This window comes from Halictus rubicundus, chromosome 13, assembly GCF_050948215.1.
Source record: "Halictus rubicundus isolate RS-2024b chromosome 13, iyHalRubi1_principal, whole genome shotgun sequence".
In the NCBI taxonomy this organism is placed as follows: domain Eukaryota; kingdom Metazoa; phylum Arthropoda; class Insecta; order Hymenoptera; family Halictidae; genus Halictus; species Halictus rubicundus.
This window is the reverse complement of record NC_135161.1, coordinates 682,633-706,564: the sequence shown is the minus strand read 5'-3', so window position 1 is coordinate 706,564 and position 23,932 is coordinate 682,633. Positions and strand designations below refer to the sequence as shown.

Here is a 23,932-nt window from a genome sequence, read left to right as displayed (position 1 = left end):
TTAGGGCTTTCTGAAAGGAAAAGTGTATGCCAATGATCCACAGACCATTCCGGAGCTCAAGGAAGCAATTGGACGCAGCATTACTGAAATTAGACCGCAAATTATGCCAACTGTTATCGCAAAATTTGGTCAAAATGTGAACGTTTGCAAACAGAGACGAGGCGGCCATTTATCAGATATTGTGTTCCACACATAACCTCCATGTTTGTACGTTATTGTAAAATAAAAACGTTCATACTAAAAAAAAAAAAAATACGTTTTATTAATAAATTGAAATGTCAGGTCATTTTGGGACACCCTTCATTCTTTAAAAATATTTTTATTTAGAGATCAATTTACATTATCAAAGGATGAAGAAAATGGAATACGTCAGATTTATATTTTTATCAGTTAATTGTCTTTAAAAGCATCCAAGCTCCAATTGTTGCAGAAGCTCCACAACGAGATTTTAACCATGAGATTTTAAAGAAATTTATCTCAGTCGCGTAACACTAGCTTTTTTTGACCCCAATATTTCGCATCATATAAAACAACAAATGATTATATCTCCAAATACCGTTAGTGATAGTGATATAAAAAGATTGGTAAATAGTAATTCAAATGATGGAAATGGGTACGTTGGTAGCAATATTGCAGCCTTTATTTCTAAAAAAACCATAAAATTTTTTTAAAAGATTTTCAATTTTCCTAGATTTTATAAATAAGGAACCCCCAGAATGGAAAAGTGATCCCAGTTATAACGTAGGCTTAAATATAGTAAATAATTTAGCTGTAGTTGACGATTCGGCAGAACGAGGAGTCAAACTTATGTAAGAATTTAACGATGTACTATCGCGAAATGAAGATGGCAATTTACAATACAAACTGTATTAGACTATAGAAAGCGCTATCCCGACGCAAAAAAGTCTACATTAATGAAAAATTTGTAAAATGTCTTTAGAATTGTTGCCTTGCATGTATTAAAAAGTATTTAAACTCAATACCTTTATTTTCTCTTGTTCGCCTTTATATGGTGTAATATTCACCACACCCAGTTAAAAATATTATGCTCAAATTAAATATAACATATTTATGATGAACGTTAATTTCTCTATTTTTTAAATTAGTATAACAATGCAACTAAAAGAATTGGTACTTTCAATAAAGTACGTAAAATGTAACACATATACTTACAAAAATATGATAATTAGTTAATAGTTAGTTAGTTAATAGTTATATTGAAAATATTACATTCTGGTACTATTATAGTCAATATTTTTACACAAGAAGAACGTTTAATCATGATGAAAAATCTTTCCTTCGAATATTCCCATTCCTATGAAATATTAGGTTTTTCGCAACTTCAACGTCAATGTACCACGTCTTCCCCTTATCCGATCAACTTCATCTTTTCCAGGAATTATTTTCTTACCCAGTGGCACAATTTTAGGGGGAGGCGTGAAAAAATCTCGCAAAAAAAATTTCACCAGGTATAGCTAAGGTCCACCCTAGTGTGCACAATGAACAGAAAATGTAATTATGGAGACACTTCATTTACATGCGTATACATATGTCACTCGTTAAGACTAATCACATATGGTGAGTCAGAATATACTAAAGAAGGAAGTGTGCAATAACGTTTTTGTTAACGTTGCTGTTAAGTACTGAGCTTTCAATTAAACTGTCTTTGCGGATGCAGTACTGTGAACATTTCTTGCAACTCGATTAGACAATATCTACTAATATTTTACAATGTCAAGGATCTTCACCTGTATTTTAACATTACATACAAGTTAATCTCCTACGAATGTATTTATTACAAACAAGAAACCGCAATCAAAAGGAATGAAAATTATATTTATACGACTAATCAAAAGAATATAAACATTCAATGAAGAACAATCAAATTCCAAGTAAAATACCTATGAAATCACTGCCACAATTCCAAGCACATTCTTCAATGCATGCTTACTTAAACTTTTAACATTAAACGGGCATACCTAGCTAAAAAATTCAATATAAATCAAATTTTTCGTGGTTTGATAATAGTAGCTGTACAAATGAATGTTTACGTAAAATTACTCTGTGTGCTCTTCGGAGCAGAATTATTTTCAGGATCATAAGAGAAAGCGTTCAAAATTCTCTTGTGTAGATACGTAGATAGTAGTTAATTGTCAACTAAATGAAAAAAGTCCCAATGAATATACAGTGGCCCACGAAAGACGTGTTAGCTTGTTTTTAGCAATGGAAGAGTTCGGGGCAGCAAACGGTCAGCTCGATGTAGGCATGACTACCCACTTAGATTTTCTAATCGTTCGGTGCAACAAACAGTTAGAGCGCCTGTAAACATTTGGAGCAACAAACAGTTACCTGTAAGGTGACCAAATAAAGGTGACAAATAAAGATAGTCATACGAGTACAGCACATAAAAGCGGTCGGACTATATTCGTGAAAAATGGAAAACGACGGTGAATGTGTTGATAACAGTGCCAAAGTAAGAGAAAGAAAACGAAATCGACAGAATTGGTCAGGAAACAAAAGAAAGAAAGCAAATTAGAAGGACAAAGTTATATTACTGTGCGTAATAAAGAAAAACCAGCAAGGCAAATCGGCGATCCTTCTGAATGCAAACAACAATGTTATAGTTTACAGATGAAGAGAGACTGAAGATATTTAAAGATTTTCATGCCATCGAAAATAAAGTCGTACAAGATACGTACATTGTAGGTCTTATACAAGCGAAAAATGTCGCGTGCTACTTTTTATTGATTAATTATATTAATTTTATTTCAATAGTCGAGATAATGATGAAAATGATAAAAGTGAGCGACCAGAAGAAACCGATAAGATTCGAATGAAACGTCCAAACGAAGAGATTTTTTTTCTATACAAGGTAAAGCTTATTGACAAATATTTTTTATTTAAAAACGGAATAAAATGTATTCAATAGCATTACTACTAAATACATGTCATCGGTACGTTAAGATTTGTGACGAAAACTGAATCGTGGCTGTGAAGATGACAGTAATAAATATACATACATAACTTCTTGTAAAAAAAATTTCTAGTTATGAAATTATGTTGAGTACAATATAAAATTCTGTTCATTAGAATAAATATATCGCAAATTGTTTTTTAATGTTTTTAGTCAATAAATGAAAAGTTTAAATAGTTAACCGTTTGTTGCTGTGAACGTATCTGTAGGAATAACAATAAATTTATGGGAGAATTTCTTCTCGTTCGGGGCAACAAACAGTCACAAACGTCTCATGATATGACCATTTGTTGCACCGAACTATCGAAAAAATTTGTTCTTTTACAGGCACGTCGAAATCGAGCTAACCGTTTGTTGCCCTGAGCTCTTCGAAGTATTGATTCAATAACACAGATAATAATAATATGTGAGGTGGAAAACAGATTTTAATAAAATTGCTATTGGTAAGAATTACATGAAAAAATGAAAAAGGCACTTTTTAAAACTTCTTTATTTGAGCCCGTAATGAAAATTGAAAATATGCGTTTTGTAGATCTATGCTAGTTGTGTACATACTGAAAAATTCATCAAGACGAATTGAAGTGGCAACATATTGCATTTTAATTGCTTGTTAGGTAAATATGTACTACAATAGTGTGATGTGTTATTTAATTGAGAGCTCAAGTACAATAAGGGCATCAAGTTACCTCAAACCATTTTTGTACGCATCGTTATTAAGTATTTCATAAAACTGAAACTAAAAATCAGAATGTCTGTTCCTTTATTTAAAAAATTTAGAAAGAATGGATTACTAACATTTAGATAGTGGTATTTTCAATTCTTTGATCGTTTTCCATAGTTTATCGTAACCTGAATTTCGACACTCACGTTCTTCTTGTGTGAATTGAACGGTTAAAAATTAATTTCCACGATTGTGTAACTTGTAAAAATAATTAGAATAAGTGTTCTAATGACATTAATTCTTTTGTATCAGAGTTCTGCACTGTTCGATGAACATGCTCGTATACCACAATTTTTTTCAAACTTTTCAATGAAACTTTTCCCATCGCAGTCATCTCGGTTTTCTAATTAAAATAACACCAAGCACAACATAGTTACGGTCATAATTACTTGTGTGATAAGCGGTTAAAGATACGGGCGAAAAACAGAGCCAGCAGATTAAGACTTGTCTCTCCACTCTACCTTCCCCATCTACGACACTATTCCCCAGCGCTTCCGACACGGCCCAGTCATACGACGCATTTCGTTTCTACGTTTGTTACGAGCGGAGATTTTTCCGTTTGTGACTCTTGGCCCTATTCTAAAATAGAGGAGTCACTTAAAATCGAAGAGACATGGGCTCTTTCGCCGATGCAACGAGTTTTATCATTTCCGAGAATTGTTTTTCTTATATTTATGACGAAATTGTTTTAAAATCAAAACAAGGAATATAATTCCTGCATTAATCTCTCATCAAGATATTTCAACAATGGAAAAACGTTACCAAAGAAAAGACTTATGTGCGATGCTTGCTGATTACTGTTGGGCGCTTATTATTGAAAATCGGGATACCATGTACAAGCGTCAAGCAAAGTGGAAACAGTGTTAAATTTGTTTACATCAGAAATAGGTAAGTTTTTTTTATATAATTTTCGTTATTAAGCATTGCCACAGTGAAATGTGAATATAACTCGTATTTTTATAATTTTGTGTAATGATTGGCGCCCAAAAAGACAAAAAGAATGTATATATCTAATTAAGCATAGTAAGCAAAGACATGTTTGACTTGTACCAATGTCGACTACGCATAGCGACGACCCTAGCGAATCGAGAAAAGGTTGCAATGGCCGTGTGGCATGAACGCGTCGCGCACAAGCTGTCAATGAATATTTTCTTAACCTGCTCATATACTAAGGGAACCAAATACTTTTCGTGAATGGTTTCTCTGCCGGAAGTGTCTGTAGAATGCATTCCTGTATAGTAAATTCCTGCTAGATAAAGGATTTTTCACATAAATTCAAAAATAGGGCGTATAAAGTACTCGCGTCAGCTCTTTTTCAAACTTTAACAACCACTTACAAGTATTAGGAAATACATCAAAATATAATTGGATATATGTTCAGTTTTTGCCTAACACGTAATTTTTTATCAAAATCATGCATTTTTACAAAAACCAATGTTTTTCGAAAACGTTGCGTGGTAGAGCAATTCTGCTTTCGGACTTGATTTTAGAATGACGAAGTCTATAAGAATCACCCAACAGTTATTCCAGGTCACGAAAAAAGTTTTGTTTTGTTGGACTGTGTAATCGAGTGACTCGAAGCTGCAGAACTCATTTTACATCGTACCACGGTGCGAATTATGTAGTTCAAGCAAGACCTCGTAAAGTACGTTTTACCATACAGTACGTATGTATGTATGTACTGTATGTTGGACATTTCCGTGGATCAGCAACACGGGTGCGGTATTTCTCGGTACATCAAAACTGAGAGCGTCAGAAGTAGAAAGTACGTACGAGCACGCGTAAAAGAAAAATCAATACAGTGATTCCTCTATATATGTCGCCAAGGCCTGGATGATAAACGTCGCGGAATTATCCCCACTACTATTGCGAAGTATACCCCGTGAGGGGCCACGAAGCTCGAGATGCCTCGGACGCCGAGGAGTGTAAACATAACACGGCTCGGCTATGTCTCCTGGACGAAACACAACGCTGGCAAGACCTGTGTTGTTGACATATATCGAGAATTCACTGTACTTGTAAGTCTATCGTTTAGTACTAAAACATGATCATTACCTGTAAGCGGTGGGAGGCGCAGCCAAAGTGTTCCTCCTGACCGCGTGTCTGATAGGATGTTCAGGTTCCTCGACGACGCCGCATTTGCTGATATCAGTTTCGACAAGTACCGAGCACTGTGACCACATTTTGTTTAATCTGGTAGTGGAGCTTTCGTCGAATCTGTCAACGCTCTCCTCACGGTCGATACTGGAGCTCTGGGAGGAAACAGCTTCCTCAACGGAACTAGTTTTCTCACCGTTGCAGACTAATGATTCTCCCTCGGCGGACTTGGTATATTTCAAGAGAACAGGTTGCCCAGTGGTGGCAGTCTGTTGCCAGGACTCCGTCTCCGTGATCGAAACAAGATCCTCTTGCAAGCCAAGATCGCGGCACGTGTCGTCTGTTGTAAATATCAGCTCAATGTCATCGAGTTCCTCGGACTCGTTCTCTGACTGATCGTTGGCTTTAGGCTGATCGAGAGTCCGGTTCTCTCGCTGATGCTGTTGCGTCATCTGCGTGTCTGGATTGTCACTAAATACCGAGTTGTCGCCATCTGAGACCGATTTTAAGCTGAGATCTTCCAGATCTTTATCAGGTACTTCCAAACGGTCAGCTTGTACCTCGGTCGGATCTTGTTCCTCGGTATCCTTAAATTGTTTATCGATCGAAACAGAAACAGCCTCGTTTGCACCAGTTACCTCATCCGAAGCGACCTCGGATATTCGAGTTTGAACCTGATGAACGGTTTCTACGTTATCCTTCGCCATTCCGTGCTTCGAGTCCCCAGAGGATGATCCTTCCTGATCCTTGCACGCTTTTCCGACTACCAGAGTCTGCGATGAGAAACGTTTGTCGCCGTTGTTTCCGTCGCTTTTGCCGCTTCGGATGACCTGTCTAGATGACTCCGGCAGATCGTCGGTGACCACTCTGTCTCTTAACGCGTCCATAGATATGCCTGTTTCCTCTGGTAGACTGATACCAATTGCAGGGTGAGAATCACAGCGAGAATATGGCCGCGTGTTGTATGTAGTACACGGTGTTAGTAATAGGCGTGTCGGGGACAGTCGCGTTCCTTTTAATTAACACAACACTATCAAGCGGTGTCATGAAAAAACTCCGCCTAGTCGTGGGCAGCGAATTGTGAACTAACGTCGCCGAGTATTTACACGTGTATTTATGCGTGTATATGCCATTGCGTTTACTGCGAGTAGTCTTTAACTTTAATTTTTCAAGGCTACATACATGCTCTTACAACAACGAACTTTTCCATGGAGGTTTCAGATACTATCATTCATCAAAAAGTTCCTGGAAACGTTCGACATAGAAACAAACGATTTAACAAACCCGAAAATATTGTTTATGAGATTGTAAACTTTTACTGGCCAATTTGGAAAGTTTGCATAAAACTAAAGTTTGTCGTTACGCTCTTGCAAAAGTTTCCAAACTCTAAATAAAAAGAAAATGTAGCTTAAGTTTATTACAATCTTTACGAAATGAATATTTATTACTCCGTACTTATTACTCCGTATTGCTTCGTACTTATTTGCACTTTAACTCGTTTTTTACTGAACAATCTAGTTAGTATTCGAACCATAGAACTAAAATTAACAAATCCGAAACAGCAACGAATCCAGCTACGATATATGTTATTTATTACCATAGAAACGCAAATGTTCCATCGTAACAGGCATATGAAACCCGCGAACAAGCTCTTTAATTACTCACGAAGACATATTTCAAGACTTACTCTTTGTTGTCCTCTACTGCGAATGGTGAAGGATGGGACTGGGGCGGCGGGCTTGTGGCAGCATCAATAGAAAACTCACTGTTCCTGCTTAGGATTTTTCGCCTAAGGACGTGATTCTCAAGAGCGAGCCTCTCAATGACATCAACGTAGCTCTCACCAGAAAAATCACCGACGCTCTCCTTAAGACGACGCAGCTCTTCTCGCGAGGAGTCCAGAGCAGAGCGAAGCGATATCACAGTCTGAAAAAGAACACGACAACGTCATGATAAGACCAATTCAACCCCGTGCAAAGCGTGCAAAAAGATAATTGGGTCATTCCATGCCAAATCGATCACATTTTCATCTCACCATCGACGATTTCGTTCTAATGGAAATATGTTGTAGTACAGCATCTACTCGATTAATGTCCAAAACACGGGTCCGGACAGGAAATACTCTTATACAAGATGAATCACCTAACGTTTGTAACGAGTCCGTTTCCCGGCGGATCTCGTACAACGGTTCCTCGCGGCCGGATTTGGCTCGCCGTGCCAAGGTTCGCGGCGGGATAACGCGAGGGTTACGGCAGGATACGGGCGGTCGGGAACGGGAGATTAACGGCACGAGTTTCTCAAGTGTTCGTCACTGTCCCGGCTTCGCATCTCGGTGATCGGCGGTCGCGATTCGCGTCTCGCGCGCGTGTCGTATCACGGCGGGGTCATGGCCGTACGCAGCGGCGTATTCTGGACTCGCGGGTCGCGCAGAAATTTCGGCACACTCGCGGTTACAATTTCCGCGGGTAAAATATACTCTCGCGAGTCGTAGCTTACGTGCGGCTTCTCGGCGTCGCGAAGGACGATTCCGGTCGTGATCGGGCGGTCGGTATCGGCGGCTAGAGATCGGATCGGGAAAGTACGTCTTATCGCTATGACGGCGGAGAACCGAAGAGGCCGTTTTCCGGCTCGTCTCTCTCGTCTTCTAGGCGAGGGGGTGCGGTGCGGTACGGTTTGCGGCCGACTTTTCCGGCGTCGTCCTGTATCCGGCGCGACGGTATTTCCTCATGGCGGGTTCCGGTTCCCGCCAAGATCGGTACGGTGGTGCGGGGATCGCAGGGGCGCTCGCGGGTGCCGGCGGATCTCGGTATCCGTCGGCCGTGTTCGGCTCGGAACAGGCCTGGCGCAGCCAGGTCTGTTACACGTTTTTACCTCGAATACCTTTGTTGTTTTCAAAGATACATTAAATGTCTTGAGGACAAAGTTGAATGGTAAAATGGGGCTCAATATCAAGGTCACCTTCATTTTTTAAAACGGGACCATCTCTTTTTAAACACCCTACGATGAGAATCCTTTCATTAGGAATTAAATGACTATAATTACTCAAGGTCATTCAAGGTCACAGACAGAGGAAACGTATTGTTACGAGCCAGGACTGCGAGCAACGCGAGAGGTCGGCGAGGGGTTGTTACCCCAGTGTTGGGTTCTTGCATGAACCATTAGGTTATATTTTGAATTCATTATGAAAATATATTTTCTCCGCTTCTATCCTGGAAAAACCCTGTTGACCGTTACGTGCGTCCGATGACGTTCCGGCAATTATGAGGGTCAGTGCCATAAAAAACGGTCTTACCCTCCACCGTCAGTTATCCAAGTAACGGCTGGTTTTTCCCAAAAAGCTGGCAGGTAAAATTTCTCTGTTACTGACTTCTGCCGAACAGAAGTGCGTAGCTCAGTTCTGTACGAGCACTGCGAGCGAAACGGTTGCTGAGTTGACAGCACCGGCTAGTAACACTTATACTTAGTTTTTCTTATTAATAAATATTCTTTCTTGCTTTGGAAGCAAACTCTGTTAATTATTCAACAGGTTATGGGCCCAGCACGCTTCCACTGCGCAACAGTATTTATTTTGTTTAAATAGAAAAACAAGACCAAGCTAGGTATCGCGTATAAGTGTAAGTAAGTGTCGTGTCGTGTCGTGTTCGTGAATTTCTACAAGTGCAGCATATAGCAATCTCTTTATAATGGAAGAGTTTAAGTTCGTTAAGCTTAACGGAGAAAATTATGCTATGTGGAAATTCGGCGTGAACATCGCCTTGGGATCCGCCGATCTCGCAGGCTATGTGGATGGCCATGAAGCAGAACCAGATAAATCGACAAAGCCTGTCGATTGGAAGAAATGGAAGACTAGCTCGTTAAAAGCAATGAGCATTATAGTCGGTTCCGTAGAGATGAAGCTACATCCCTATTTGATTAATTGCACAACTCCACAAGAAGTCTGGAAAAAGCTCGAACAGCGATTCGGGACTGCAAGTGACGACGCAAAGCATAATGCGTGGGAGCAGTTTTACGCTTTTAATATGAACGAAGGAGAAGATGTTGCTCAAAGAATCGAAGATTTTGAGTGTATCTGCAAGAAGCTCTTAGATGCAGATGACAAGCCATCCGAACAAGCAGTGATGACAAAATTATTGAAAAGCCTGCCGCCGAGATTTTCGCCGTTTCTTATGGCCTGGCAAAGCACCCCCAAGGCAGAAAAGACGAAGGAAACGCTGGTAAACAGAATACTCTACGAAAGTAAGCGTCTGTGTGAAGTAGAAGACAAGCTGTCTTCTCTAGCACTTGAAGTCCAAGCACTTAAAGCACAAGCTCACATCGAAAAGAACGAAGTGTGCCATCTGCAAGGAAAAAGGACACTGGGCGCGAGAGTGTCCAAACAAGAATGTCGGTAATGCACAGCCAAAACCTTTCTCAGTAGAATCTGGATACATCAGTGATGTAAGCGCGTTTTATTCTAAAACAACCAGCAATGATGAAGATATTTGGCTAGCTGACTCAGGTGCAAGCATGCACATGACGTATAGGAAGGATTTCTTCGTCTCATTTAATTCCTCAATTGAAGCTCGCCATGTGAAAATAGCCGACGACAAGATTCTGCCTGTAACAGGAACAGGCACTGTCATCGTTAGTGAAGAAGTGAATGGAAAGATCATCGAAAGAGCACTACGAAACGTGCTGCTAGTGCCACAGCTGCGAAGGAACTTATTTTCAATAGCCACAATTAATGACAAAAAGTTCTCTTTTCACGCTTATGAAGATTATTGCGAAGTGCGCGATAAAGACGGTAGATTAACATCTCGCGGCGTGCGACATGGTGGACTTTTCAAAATGTTGTTTGAAGTGAAAGTGCCTGCGCAGTGCAATATCGCCGAACCCAAGCACAGCATGCTAAAGCTCTGGCATGAGCGAATGGGACATATAAATATACAGGCTGTACTTAATACCAGCAAAGTGTTAAGTGATAGAGATTTTGCGCTCGAAAAGATTGAAGATTTTCAATGTGAAGCATGCATTATGGGCAAGCAAACCCGTAAGTCGCATAAAACCGTGAAACGTGAGAGTAATTTCAAGCCGGGCGAAAAAATTCACACCGATGTCTGTGGACCAATCAACGTCGAATCCCCTCGCGGTTCAAAATATTTTTTGCTGTTCAAAGACGAGTGTACAAGTTTCAGAAAAATGTATTTTTGTAGAAGGAAAACGGAAGTATTCGAAAAATTCTTAGATTTTGAAAAATTTGTGCATACTCAGACAGGGAACAACATCAAAGTGCTGCGTTCAGACAACGGCCGCGAGTACACCTCGGAAGAATTCCGTAAGCATGTGGAAAATCATGGCATTATTCACGAATTCTCATCTCCCTACATACATGAGCAGAATGGTAGAGCAGAGCGCGAAATACGGACCATCGTCGAAAGTGCGAGAACTATGCTTATTAGCAGCAGTGTAGATCTCGAACTATGGCCAGAAGCAATTAATAGTGCCTGTTACGTGCTGAATCGTGTCATCCTGAAGCAGAGAGAAACTATGACTCCTTTCGAAAAATGGTTTTCTCGGAAGCCAGAAATAAAACACCTGCGCGTGTTTGGTACAGATGCGTACCTGAACATACCAAAGGAGAAGCGAAAGAAGTTTGATCCTAAGAGCAAGAAGATGATTGTTGTTGGCTACAATGGTGAGTCGACCAACTACAGACTTTGGGACAAAGATTCGCGAAAAATCTATGTAAGCAGCGACGTAGATTTTAATGAAAGGAGCACTAGCCACTCAGAGCAACAAGGAGACCGTGTCTACCACCACCAAATTGAATTTGGCCTGCCAGAAGAACGCGACATTCAGATCATCGATGACGAAGCCGATCATCAACCAGCTATTGATGTCGCAGCTCCCGATCAACAAGCTGTTGATGAAGTGAGAGAAGACAGACCTAGTGGCGAACGGCAGCAGCAAACCGATCTTCCAGATGAACCTCAAGAGCGGCGACTTCGCGATAGGACTAAATTGAATGTCATAGATCGCTACGGAGCTCCTGTATTATATATTGCGGACACCGTACCAATGTCCTATACCGAAGCTATGAGCAGCACAGATGCAGCAAAATGGAAAGAAGCTGTGCAAGAAGAATTTAAAGCACTTGAAGAAAACCACACATGGAGTGTAGTCAAGCTGCCTAGAGGCAAAAGCACAATCGGATGCAAGTGGGTTTTTGCCATAAAACGTAACGCAACTGATAACAGAAGCAGATATAAAGCGCGACTCGTAGCAAAAGGGTTTTCTCAACGAAAAGGGATCGATTACTTCGAAACCTTTGCACCTGTCGTTCGGTACGAATCTATCCGCATACTATTAGCAATTGCGGCAAAAGAAGATCTTGAAATCGCGAAGTTCGATGTAAAGACAGCGTTTCTTTACGGCAGTTTAGAAGAAGAGATTTATTTGCAGCTACCTGAAGGCTACGCCAGCAAAGACAACAGCGACCTGGTCTGCAAATTACGAAAAAGTCTTTACGGCCTGAAGCAGTCCCCGCGTTGCTGGAACGAGAAATTTGTCGGGTTCCTGAAAAACTTCAGCTTCAAGAACCTCTCGAGTGACAAGTGCGTCTTTATCGGTGTAGTGAGACAGTGCAAAGTTTATTTAGCGCTTTATGTAGATGACGGTTTAGTCATTTCTCAAAGTCAGTGTGCGATTGATGAGGTACTGCGTTACCTGAAAACTTTTTTCAATATAACCACAGACTTAGCGAATGAATTCGTGGGCATGGAGATCAAGCGTGATCGACCAAATCGTACAATTAAAATTAGCCAATCTAATTATATCGATAAAATTGTTAGTAAATTCTGCATGAATGAAGCTTACCCAGTAACCGTTCCTGCGGAACCCGGACTGCAGTTAAGCAAGAAAATGAATGCATGTGAGACGGATGAACGCGTACCTTATCGCGAAGCGGTTGGTTCGCTTCTATTTGCTGCTAGAGTGTGTCGCCCAGATATAGGGTACGCGGTGAACTACGCGAGTCAATTTCTAAATTCTTTCTCCCAAGAGCATTGGCAAGCGGTTAAAAGAATTATTAGATATTTGATAGGTACACGTAATCTCGGCATTATTTTTGGAAACAGTGGGAGCACCGGAATTTGTGGGTTTACCGATGCAGATTATGCCGGATGTTTAGAGACACGTAGATCGCGAAGCGGCTTTGTATTTTTATTAAATGGCGGGCCAATCTGCTGGTCTAGCCAACGGCAACCAATTGTATCTTTGTCAACAGCGGAGGCTGAGTACATCGCTCTAACACACGGAACAAAGGAAGCCATCTGGCTGCGTCAGATGCTGAAAGAGTTAGGCATATCATGCGATTCGATTCCGATTTTTGTAGACAATCAATCGACTATCAAAATAGCAACTAATTCCGAGTATCATAAGCGATCTAAGCATATTGACGTGCGTTTTCATTTTGTTCGCGATGTACTAAACCGCAAAGAAATTGAAATTATCTATGTCCAATCGAAGCAACAATTAGCTGACATTTTTACAAAACCCCTAGCTAAGCAGCAGTTTTCTTTTTGCGTGAGAAATTAAATATAATGAGCGCATCAAAATAAGTGGGAGTGTTGGGTTCTTGCATGAACCATTAGGTTATATTTTGAATTCATTGAAGACGCTCTCTACTTCATTGTAGTTTTCTCCGCTTCTATCCTGGAAAAACCCTGTTGACCGTTACGTGCGTCCGATGACGTTCCGGCAATTATGAGGGTCAGTGCCATAAAAAACGGTCTTACCCTCCACCGTCAGTTATCCAAGTAACGGCTGGTTTTTCCCAAAAAGCTGGCAGGTAAAATTTCTCTGTTACTGACTTCTGCCGAACAGAAGTGCGTAGCTCAGTTCTGTACGAGCACTGCGAGCGAAACGGTTGCTGAGTTGACAGCACCGGCTAGTAACACTTATACTTAGTTTTTCTTATTAATAAATATTCTTTCTTGCTTTGGAAGCAAACTCTGTTAATTATTCAACACCCAGGAATATGGTTTCAATTTGTTAGTTAGGTACGCGGACGCACCCAATGCGAAACCAGGGAGCCGCTAGGATAGTTGACGTCGAGGACACACATGATGCGAAATCAGGGAACCTCTGGGAGATTGGAGTCAAACGCAGACGCATCCGATGCGAAACCGAGGAGCTACTAGGACGATGAAATTTCGCGAACGCACCCAATGCGAAATCGGGGAGTCACTAGGAGAGACACGCGGCGAACCCGATTTGAAAGGAAGGTGGGTAACTCACAGACGCACCTGATAGCGAAACCAGGGAGCTGCTAGGATACGGAAGAACCCAATGCGAAATCAGGGATCCGCTAGGATGGTATAGTTTTCGTGGACGCACCCAATGCGAAATCGGGGAGCCACTAGGTTGGAGAAATCTTCGTTGATTTGAATTTAAGATTAGTAAGCCTCGTAACTTATATATAATTTAATTGATACAATCCGAGCGGTAAGATTGTATCATGTGGGAACGTTCAATTATTAGATTAGGATATTAGGCAATAATTAAGGGTTGTAGATTACGCGAGTTAACAAACAAGACAAATATATTCTGATTTAAGATAATTACAAATGTTGTTGTTTGTGTCGCGAGTGAATGTACAATTTGAGAATTTGTTACCTATGATGCACGGTGTTGACGCACTGGCAATGCGGGGTCGGAGAGCGATTGTTGAATGCCAAATAGAATATATACCGAACTAACGGAATCTATAAGGTTACGAATTGATTCGAAAGGGACTTTAACCCGATCTCACTAGACTTGACGCGACGTGACTGCACGAGTACTGAACCGCGTCTTAATCTCGACTGAACCGCTTCTCAACTGAACCAAAGAGGATGAAAATGAACGGGTTTATATACCTTGAAAATGAAAGGGGTACTCTGTTTAAGATTTAATGTCGCGTAGGGTCACAGTCACATTTTTTGTCACTTCTAATGAAGAGCAGGCCTCAGCTAGATTTTCGTTGAAAGGGGTTAATGAAGGTTATCCGGGCAATTTCCTATCAGAATATTGATTAACGGATGTCAGAAGGGAGTGTCTAGAGATTTTGATATAAAGAAGGCATACAGTATCTTTCGTTAATAAAAGGGGCCTGTTGGGACGCTTTTCGTTCTCAGAAAAGAGCTTAGAAATTCTAATCGAAATAAACGTGGAGAACGTCTTCATACGTAACAGTATAAAATTTAAAAAGATTATTTTTGCTAAAAGATAGCGTTCTGATGAGTGCTCCAACAACAGTTGAAAATATGCATTAGCGTATCATCACAGCATGTACGAATATCACCTCGGATGTATTATACTTGTCAGAGTTCGACATTCCTTCAGTCTGTTTATAAAAATGTATAATTTTGAACATTCATGAAATACAGGTATTCTACTCTTATATTTTAAATCTTATACGTTTCCTCTGCGTGTGACCCTGAATGACCTTGAGTACTTATAGTCACTGAATTCCTAATGAAAAGGACTATCATCGTGGTTGTTTAAAAAGAGAGTTCTGGGTTAGGTCTGGATTAAGTATTCTGTTCTGATACCTTAAATCTTATACGTTTTCTCTGTCCGTGACCTTGAATGACCTTGAGTAATTATAGTCACTGACGTTGTAATGAAAGAGACTATCCTTGTAGGAGTTTGAAAAAGGGTGGTTCCGTTTAGAAAAATAAAGGTGACCTTGATATCCCTAAAAAAATGACATAAAAACAAACATTTCTTTTTGTGTCGTGTGAACCCCATTTTACCTTTCATCTTTGTCCTCGAGCAATTAATGAATCTTTGATATCAACAAAGATATTTGAGGTGAAAAGTTAGGTGACTCACCCTGTATATTCACTGATCCATTGCCGAACGTAACAAAGGAGGGCCTCGATCGCCGAAGGATGTAAACATAATACAAGTCGGGTATATCGGTGTGAGACCAGAAGACCACTACTAATCCGATAACAAAACTTATTTACTTTTCATAATTTGTTTATAGGTTTTTCACCAACATATTTGTGGCATTCTAATGAAAATGATATCAAGTATGACATAATTCCGACGATATTTATTTGTGTAATGAATAGGTATGCGCGGGCCGCGCAATATTCGAGTTCGGGTCGGGCCGCAAAAAGTCGAGCAGGCTCTAGTCGGGTGTTCGACACACCAGACACGTCGAGCGTCAGAGAGACCCGAGAATTTCAGGCGGCCCGTAATCCGACGTCATCGGACGGGTTCCGAAAAAATCAGACATCTTCGGGCTAACGAGTTATCGCAATACCCGATATTCAACTCTGCGTTCTTATGAAATAGATTGTTCGGGCTCAACCGTCAGCTGAGCCCGACAGAGAAACGGAAGCAACGACCGCGCGACCGTAAGGACCGCCACGGTCCCCAAACAAGCGAGCGCGTACGCCAACGTTCGCCCGCACCGGGCGAATTCGAACAGAGGTCGCGCCTCGAGAAGACGGTTACCGCCGAACCGTTCGGCAACGCTACCCCGCGACACCCTTCCCCCGTCGGGAAGGCCCGGGTGATATACACCCCGCGCACCGACGCGCACTTCGAATTCGAGCTGTAATTCTCTCGCGAACCGAAGCGCGCCTAAGCACTTTTACGAACGCAACTCTCGAACGGCCAAGTATCGCGATCCCTCCACGCGATTCACGCTGCGGCCGAAAGCACGCCGAGTACACCAGTACCCTCGCCCCTCCGCGAACTGTACATACGCTGTAAATAGTTAAATACATGGTTTGTGTTGTGTTGCGTAAGTGACTGTTTCTTTCGTGCACGTCCCTCCGTTACACCGGCAATTCCCGTCCAGAACGACGGAACATTTGGTCCTTCGAGCCGGATACGGTGACGTGCGAGAGAAAAGGAACTCTGTTTCCCCGCGTCGATCACCAGGAGATCGACGGCTGCAACTTCGTGGGTTACCAGCTCGTTCCCTCGGATCTTCATCCGAGCCAGCCGCCGACGGCTGACACCACCTGCTGCCCAGTGCCGTATCAGCCGCCCACGCCGAGATGGAGGAGCTACGCAAGGAGCAGGAGCTCGTCGTCCGGGGCATCACGAGGATCCTCCCAAATCACAAGAAGTTGGGGAAGGACAACTTCTCGAAGGCAACAGCGGAGGAGCGCCTGCGTCGCCTGCGTGCTGAGTGGGAGCGCTGCGAACGGGTCCACCTTCGGCTGGACCTCAAGGCCACAGCGCTGGACCGGGAGACCAGGCCGTACTTCCGGGAGGGACATTTCGACCAGGCAGAGGAGACGTTCGAGAAGGCGAGCGACTTCTTTTGTGAGTTTGTTGAATCTGTAAAGGTCCCGGAGGAGACCTCGTCACCCGCGCCCCCCGCCTGCGAAACCGCTGCGAGCTCGCCGAAAGGGACGAAACTCCCGCGAATCGAGATCCCGAAGTTCGACGGACGTTACTCCGCGTGGCCGACCTTCAGCGACCTCTTCGCGTCCCTGGTCGTCAAGAACCCCGCCCTTGACGACGTGCAGCGGTTGTACCACCTGAAGGCCGCGTTGGTAGGGAAGGCCGCGTCCGTGATCGCGCGCGTCCAGGTGACCGCAGCGAATTTCACCCCGGCGTGGCGAGCTGTCCAGTCCCGCTTCGACAACAAGCGCATAGTTGTCGGGTCACTCGTGGGGGAGCTCCTGCACTACGCGCCGCTGGACGGCGAAGGCGGAGAAGGTCTCGCCCGGTTGCGGGACCGCAACGCGGAAGCCCTGGCCCAGCTCGGCAATCTGGGTTGCCCTGTCGAGCACTGGGACGATCTGCTCGTGCAGCTCGCGGTCCGAAACTTAGATAGAAAATCGCGCCAGGAGTGGGAGCTCTCCCTCGGAGCGTCGCGTGACCCCCCGACCTACCGCGAGCTGGAGGAGTTCCTCGAGGCGCGCATCCGAGCCCTCGAGGGCATACACCTCGCCGACGACGAGCGATACGGCGAGGGGGAAGGTCACGCGTTCGTGAGTGAAGCCCACCCCGTCCGGTCCCACGCGGTCGCGACCGCCAGAGCGGCAAAGGCACAGTGCCCCAAGTGCAGCAAGGACCACCTGCTGTTCCGGTGCCCGGTCTTCAGGGGCATGTCCCCGGCGCAGAAGAGGGAGTTCGTGCGGCTCCGCGGTTGCTGTTACAACTGCCTCCGCTCTGACCACTCGGCGAGTAACTGCCCCTCAGCGTCCCGTTGCGCACAATGCGGTCGGTCGCACCACTCGTCCTTACACCAGCCCTCAACCGCCCCCGCGATGAACGAAGCGGGTACGATCCGAGCAAAGGAAGAGAGCACCCGCGCGGACGCTTCCGCCGCGCTCCTCAGCTGTTCAGCGCGCGCCCCGGGAAGCGACTCCCCCGCCGTACTGCTCGCCACCGCGATCGTACGGGTTGAAACGCGGGACGGGGAGACACGCGCTGTAAGGGCACTCCTCGACCAAGGGTCGGAGGCGACGTTTGTCTCCGAGACCCTCGTACAGGCCCTGCGCCTGCCGAAGCGACCGGCGTCGGTGACCGTCAGGGGCGCCGGAGACGCTCCAGTAGGCCGAGTGGAGGCGCGCGTGAGCCGCAGAGTCCGCGGTGCCGGCCTGGCGCCGCCCACCTACCCGATGAGCGCGCTGGTACTACAGCAGATCATGTCCTACGCACCTCGGCTCGAGACAGATATTTACGCGTTTCCGCACCTGCGTGACCTGACCCTCGCGGATCCGGAACCGGGACGCTGCCTCCCCGTAGACCTTCTCATCGGGGCGGATCACTACGGGGCCCACCTCCGCCCTGGCCTGCGCCGCGGAGAGCCAGGAAGCCCGATTGCGCAGGAGACCGCGTTCGGATGGGTCATCTCGGGCCCCACGGTCACTCGTCGCGGACCTTCCAGCACCGTCGCGACCTCGCTACTCTGCCGGGCAAAAGACGACCTCAAAACACAGCTGCGGGCCTTCTGGGAAATAGAGGAAGCGGCACCCACCTCCACTCTCTCTCCCGATGAGACGAGGTGCAAGGAGAATTTCGTGGCCACTGTGGCACGGCGGGCGGACGGCCGGTACATAGTACGCCTCCCCCTGCGGACCGAGCCCCCCTCCCCCTCGGAGCGTCGCAGAACCGCGCCCTCTCGGTTCTCCGGGGAGTCGAGTGGCGACTTCGTGGCGAACCCCCGTTGGAGGTGGCGTTCCGCGATTTTTTGAAGGAGTACGAAGGAGGCCCTAGACCACATGGAGGAGGCACCGGACTCCTCCGACCAGCACTCCGCGGTATACCTGCCCCACCACCTGGTGGTGAAACGGGCGGAGGACGGAACCCCGAAGGTCCGGGTCGTATTCAACGGGTCCAGCCCCTCCTCCAACGGACGGTCGCTCAACGACCTGCTATTGCCGGGCCCCAAGCTCCAGCTAGACATCTTCGCGGTCTTACTCCGGTGGCGACTCCCCCGAGTAGCGCTCAAGGCCAACATCACGAAGATGTTCCGCCAGATCCGCGTACACGACGACGACGTTGACCTGCAGCGAATAGTGTGGCGACGCGAGCCTCACCAGAAACCGCGAGCGTTCCGCCTGACGACGGTGACGTACGGTACTGCGTGCGCTCCGTACCTGTCTCAACGGGTTCTAGGCGAGCTTGCGAAGGACGAGGGGAGCGCATTTCGGGCTCGCGAAATGGGCGGCCAGCACCCCTCTGGTGCTGACCGCGAAGACTAGACCGCACTCTGTCGACCTGACCCAAGGCGCCCCCTCCAACCACCCGGTGCTCGGGGTGGACTGGAGCCCCGAGTCGGACTCATTCGGATTCTCCGTAGAACGCGAGGACGGCTCCCGAGCCACGAAGAGAGACGTCCTGTCCACAATAGCCCGTCTGTACGACCCGTTGGGCTGGGCCGCACCGGCGGTCATTAAAGCGAAAATAATGCTCCAGGAGCTGTGGCTGAGAGGGTCCGAATGGGACGATCCAATCCCGCCTGAACTCGAGCCGTCCTGGGGCTCGATCATCACAGAATTGCCTGCTCTGCACCGCGCCCACATACCCCGATGGCTAGGCGTGCGTCAAAACCCGCGCGACGGGGATCGGTACGAGCTGCACGGGTTGGCCGACGCGTCCTCTCGCGCTTATGGGGCGGTAGTTTATCTGGTGTCAAGGTCGCCGCCGGGCGACTCAGCACGAGTCCGCGTGACTCTCGTGGCCTCTCGCATCAAGGTCGCACCCCTGAAAACGGTGAGCATTCCCCGGTTAGAGCTCTGCGCGGCCGCACTGCTGGCCCAGCTGTTACGCCGCATCGCCGACGAGACCCTCGCTGACCACCTCGACCTCTTCGCCTGGACGGACTCGGAGGTCGTACTCGCGTGGCTAGCTCAGACCCCCTCCACGTGGACGGTGTTCGTAGCGAACCGCGTGGGCCTCATCCACGAGACGCTGCCGGACACGACCTGGCGGCATGTCGGAACCGCCGACAACCCCGCGGACTGCGCCTCCCGCGGTATGCTCGCCGGCGAGTTTCTTCGCCACGACCTGTGGTGGAGAGGACCAAAGTGGCTCCTGGGTCCACCGTCCGGCTGGCCACGAGCCCGCCCAGCGACCCTCGAGGCACCGAGCCTCGATGTAAGGGTACACACCGCGCGTGCCCGCTATGATGAGGAGAGCCCCTCGGCCTCGCTCCCCACGAACGTCTCCACGTGGGCGAAACTACTTCGCGTAACGCAGTGTTAGAATGGCGGAGAATGGGCACCCCAGTACCCTCTGACCCCGCCGCCACGATGCGACAGTCGCGAACCGTTTGGCTCCGGTGGCTGCAACGCACCGCTTTCCGCGAAGAACTGGCCCGGGCCAAAACCAAGCAGTACGTCGGACAGGCTTCTCCCCTGAGGCGTCTGAACCCGCTCGTCGACGCCGCGGGGCTCCTCCGGGTGGGAGGAAGACTGACGCAGGCGTCCCTCCCCTACGACGAGATGCACCCGATTATTCTACCGAAGCACCCGCTTGTCGAGCTCCTCGTCGACGCGACACATCAAGCCACCCTCCACGGAAGGCCGCAGCTCACCCTGAGCGTGTTACGGAGGACGTACTGGCCCTTAGGAGCCCGCGAGTTAGTTCGGAAAGTGATTTGGCGGTGCGTGACCTGTGCCCGCCACCGCGCCACGCCCGCTTCACAGGTCATGGCCTCCTTACCGCGCGCCAGGGTCGAGCCTTCTCGGCCCTTCTCGCACGTCGGAGTCGACTACGCGGGCCCCGTCTGGACCCGCATGGGCAAGGGCCAAGGATACAAGGCGCAGAAGGCGTACATCGCGGTTTTCGTCTGCTTCGCGACACGCGCGGTCCACTTGGAGCTCGTAAGCGACTGCACCACCGCGGGGTTCTTGGCCGCACTGCGCCGCTTCGCCTCCCGCCGAGGCCGGCCCACGGAGGTGTTCTCTGATAACGGAACCAATTTCCGTGGAGCCGCGCGGGAGCTCACAGCGATAGGCCGCAGCGCCGCCACCTCCCCCGAGGCTGTCGCGTTCCTCGGACAGGCGGAGATCGCGTGGCGATTCACCCCACCCGGGGCACCACATTTCGGGGGCCTGTGGGAGGCGGGAGTTGAGGCGGTAAAACGCCATCTCGCAAGGGTAGTGGGCACGCACACCCTCACGTTCGAGGAAATGGCGACGCTGCTGTGCGCTATCGAGGCATGCCTCAACTCCCGCCCCCTCACCACCCTCTCACGCAGCCCCGACGACTACGCGGCACTCACTCCGGGACATTTTTTGACGGGGACACCGACCCTCACGCTGCCCGGAGTACGCCCCCCAGACCGTTCGGCGACGCCACTGTCCCGGTGGCAAGAGGTCGAGCATATGCGAACGAGCTTCTGGAAGCAGTGACAGCGGGAGTACCTGCACACCCTGCAGGAACGGAGCAAGTGGTGGCGCCCAGAAGCCAACCTCCGACCCGGGGGGTTGGTGGTAATTCGAGACCCCAACAGCCCGCCAGCCGTCTGGCGGCTCGCGCGCGTCGAAACCATCCACCCCGGAGTGGACAACCGCGTCCGTGTCGCCACCGTCCGAACTGCAGGAGGAAAGTTCAAGCGACCGATCGTGCAGCTCGTGCGATTGCCGGTGGAACCGCCGGGAGAACCCTCCCCCCCCCTACCGCGACCGCGACACCGTAGCGGCTGAGGCGCGCTGCGCCGCGATCCCGAGTGCTAGACGGCGGGCGGCGTAGACCCGACCACTCGCGGCACGTTGTATACAGGGTGGCCCACATAACTCTGAACAGCTCAATATCTCGAAAAAACTATGCCATCGATTTTAAAGTTCTTAGTCTTAAATTGCATGGAACTGAAGGGCCTTTCTGACTACATAAACGTGAAGTGGCCTCCCTTCCCTTTTAACGGGGGAGGGGAGGTACCTTTCTAATTTTAAATGGAACACCCTATAAAATGTTACATATTTAGATTCTACAGGAAAAAACAAGTCAATTTTGTCTGAAACATTTTTTTGTCAGAATCTTCCATGATGAGATACAACAGTTTGAAGTTTCGAGTTGTAGGTACTTGAAGCGCTCGGAAATAGCGTTATGGAATTATACGCGCTTGAGTCCTTTGCTTATTCATGAAGAAACACAAACAATAATATTTACAATTCTTGAGTTTGACTCACTTATCTATGAAAACGTTTTCAGTTTAGAGCTGTTATTCAAGCAGTAACATTGTGATTATGGCTACTTTTGACACAGAAGTGAATATGTTATTAACGTTAGGTGAATGCCAAAAAAATTATCGGCGTGCAGCAGTGATGTTTTTTGAACGTTATGGGATCAAAAAATGTCATGCAACATTTCATAATTTAGAAAAGCGGCTTCGCGAGCACGGTGAATTGTGTAAAAAAACTCACAATAAACCTAAAGCTGTCACTAATGAAAATAATAGTGCCAGTATTCTTGCTGCAATTATATTAAATCCTCATATTAGTCAACGTACACTTGCACAAACATGACATATTAGTCGTTCATCAATTCAACGAATTTTGAAACGGCAAAAGTATCATCCATATCACATGGTTTTATCACAAGAGCTTTCGATAGCAGATTACGATCACCGCGTAAGATTTTGTGAGTGGCTGCAGGGTGTGGCGGAAAATGACTTTTTGTGCAAAATACTTTTTTTCGATGAGGCCACTTTTATGAATTCAGGGCATGTAAATAGACATAATCTGCATTATTGGGCCGTGGAAAACCCAAATTGGATGCGATGTGTTCCCTTTCAACATCGATGGTCTTTAAATGTTTGGTGTGGCCTAATAGGAGATTTTGTGATTGGACCTTATTTTTTTCAAGAAACTGTAACATCTGCAAGTTATTGTGATTTCTTAAAAAATCATTTGCCTGCGCTTTTGGAAGATGTGCCACTGCACGTTAGAAGAGAAATGTGGTTCCAACAAGACGGCGCTCCTCTACATTTTGCAATCATCACCAGGCAATTTTTGAACGAAAAATTTGGGAACAAATGGATAAGTCGTGGGGGACCTCGTCAATGGCCTCCTCGATCCCCCGATCTAACACCATTAGATTTTTTCTTATGGGGATATGTAAAGGACAAAGTTATGTTTGAACCACCGACGACAAAAGAGGATATGAAACAAAGAATACGTAACGCTTGCGCTTCAGTGACTCCCGAAATGTTAAAAAATGTTAGAACAACTTTGATGTTTCGAGTAAATAAATGTTTACAAGCCCGTGGTGGACATTTTGAACATTTAATTTAAAGTACATTTTATTTCTTCACGAATAAGCAAAGGACTCAAGCGCGTATAATTCCATAACGCTATTTCCGAGCGCTTCAAGTACCTACAACTCGAAACATCAAACTGTTATATCTCATCATGGAAGATTCTGACAAAAAAATGTTTCAGACAAAATTGACTTGTTTTTTCCTGTAGAATCTAAATATGTAACATTTTATAGGGTGTTCCATTTAAAATTAGAAAGGTACCTCCCCTCCCCCGTTAAAAGGGAAGGGAGGCCACTTCACGTTTATGTAGTCAGAAAGGCCCTTCAGTTCCATGCAATTTAAGACTAAGAACTTTAAAATCGATGGCATAGTTTTCGAGATATTGAGCTGTTCAGAGTTATGTGGGCCACCCTGTATATGTAAATATGTAAATGTA

At 46.3% G+C, this 23,932-nt stretch overlaps 1 protein-coding gene across 2 annotated transcripts in view; it reads right to left on the bottom strand.

The window, feature by feature from the left end:
• The window catches only part of LOC143360360 (uncharacterized), a 277,601-nt gene that overhangs the window by 162,451 nt on the left and 91,218 nt on the right, over positions 1-23,932 (bottom strand). For both annotated transcript variants that reach the window (XM_076799127.1, XM_076799128.1), the window contains exons 2-3: positions 7,480-7,718; positions 5,751-6,704 (exon numbers count right to left, since the gene is read on the bottom strand). In XM_076799127.1, coding sequence (XP_076655242.1) covers positions 5,751-6,704; positions 7,480-7,718 — 1,193 coding nt within the window. The remainder of the gene's footprint in view (positions 1-5,750; positions 6,705-7,479; positions 7,719-23,932) is intronic.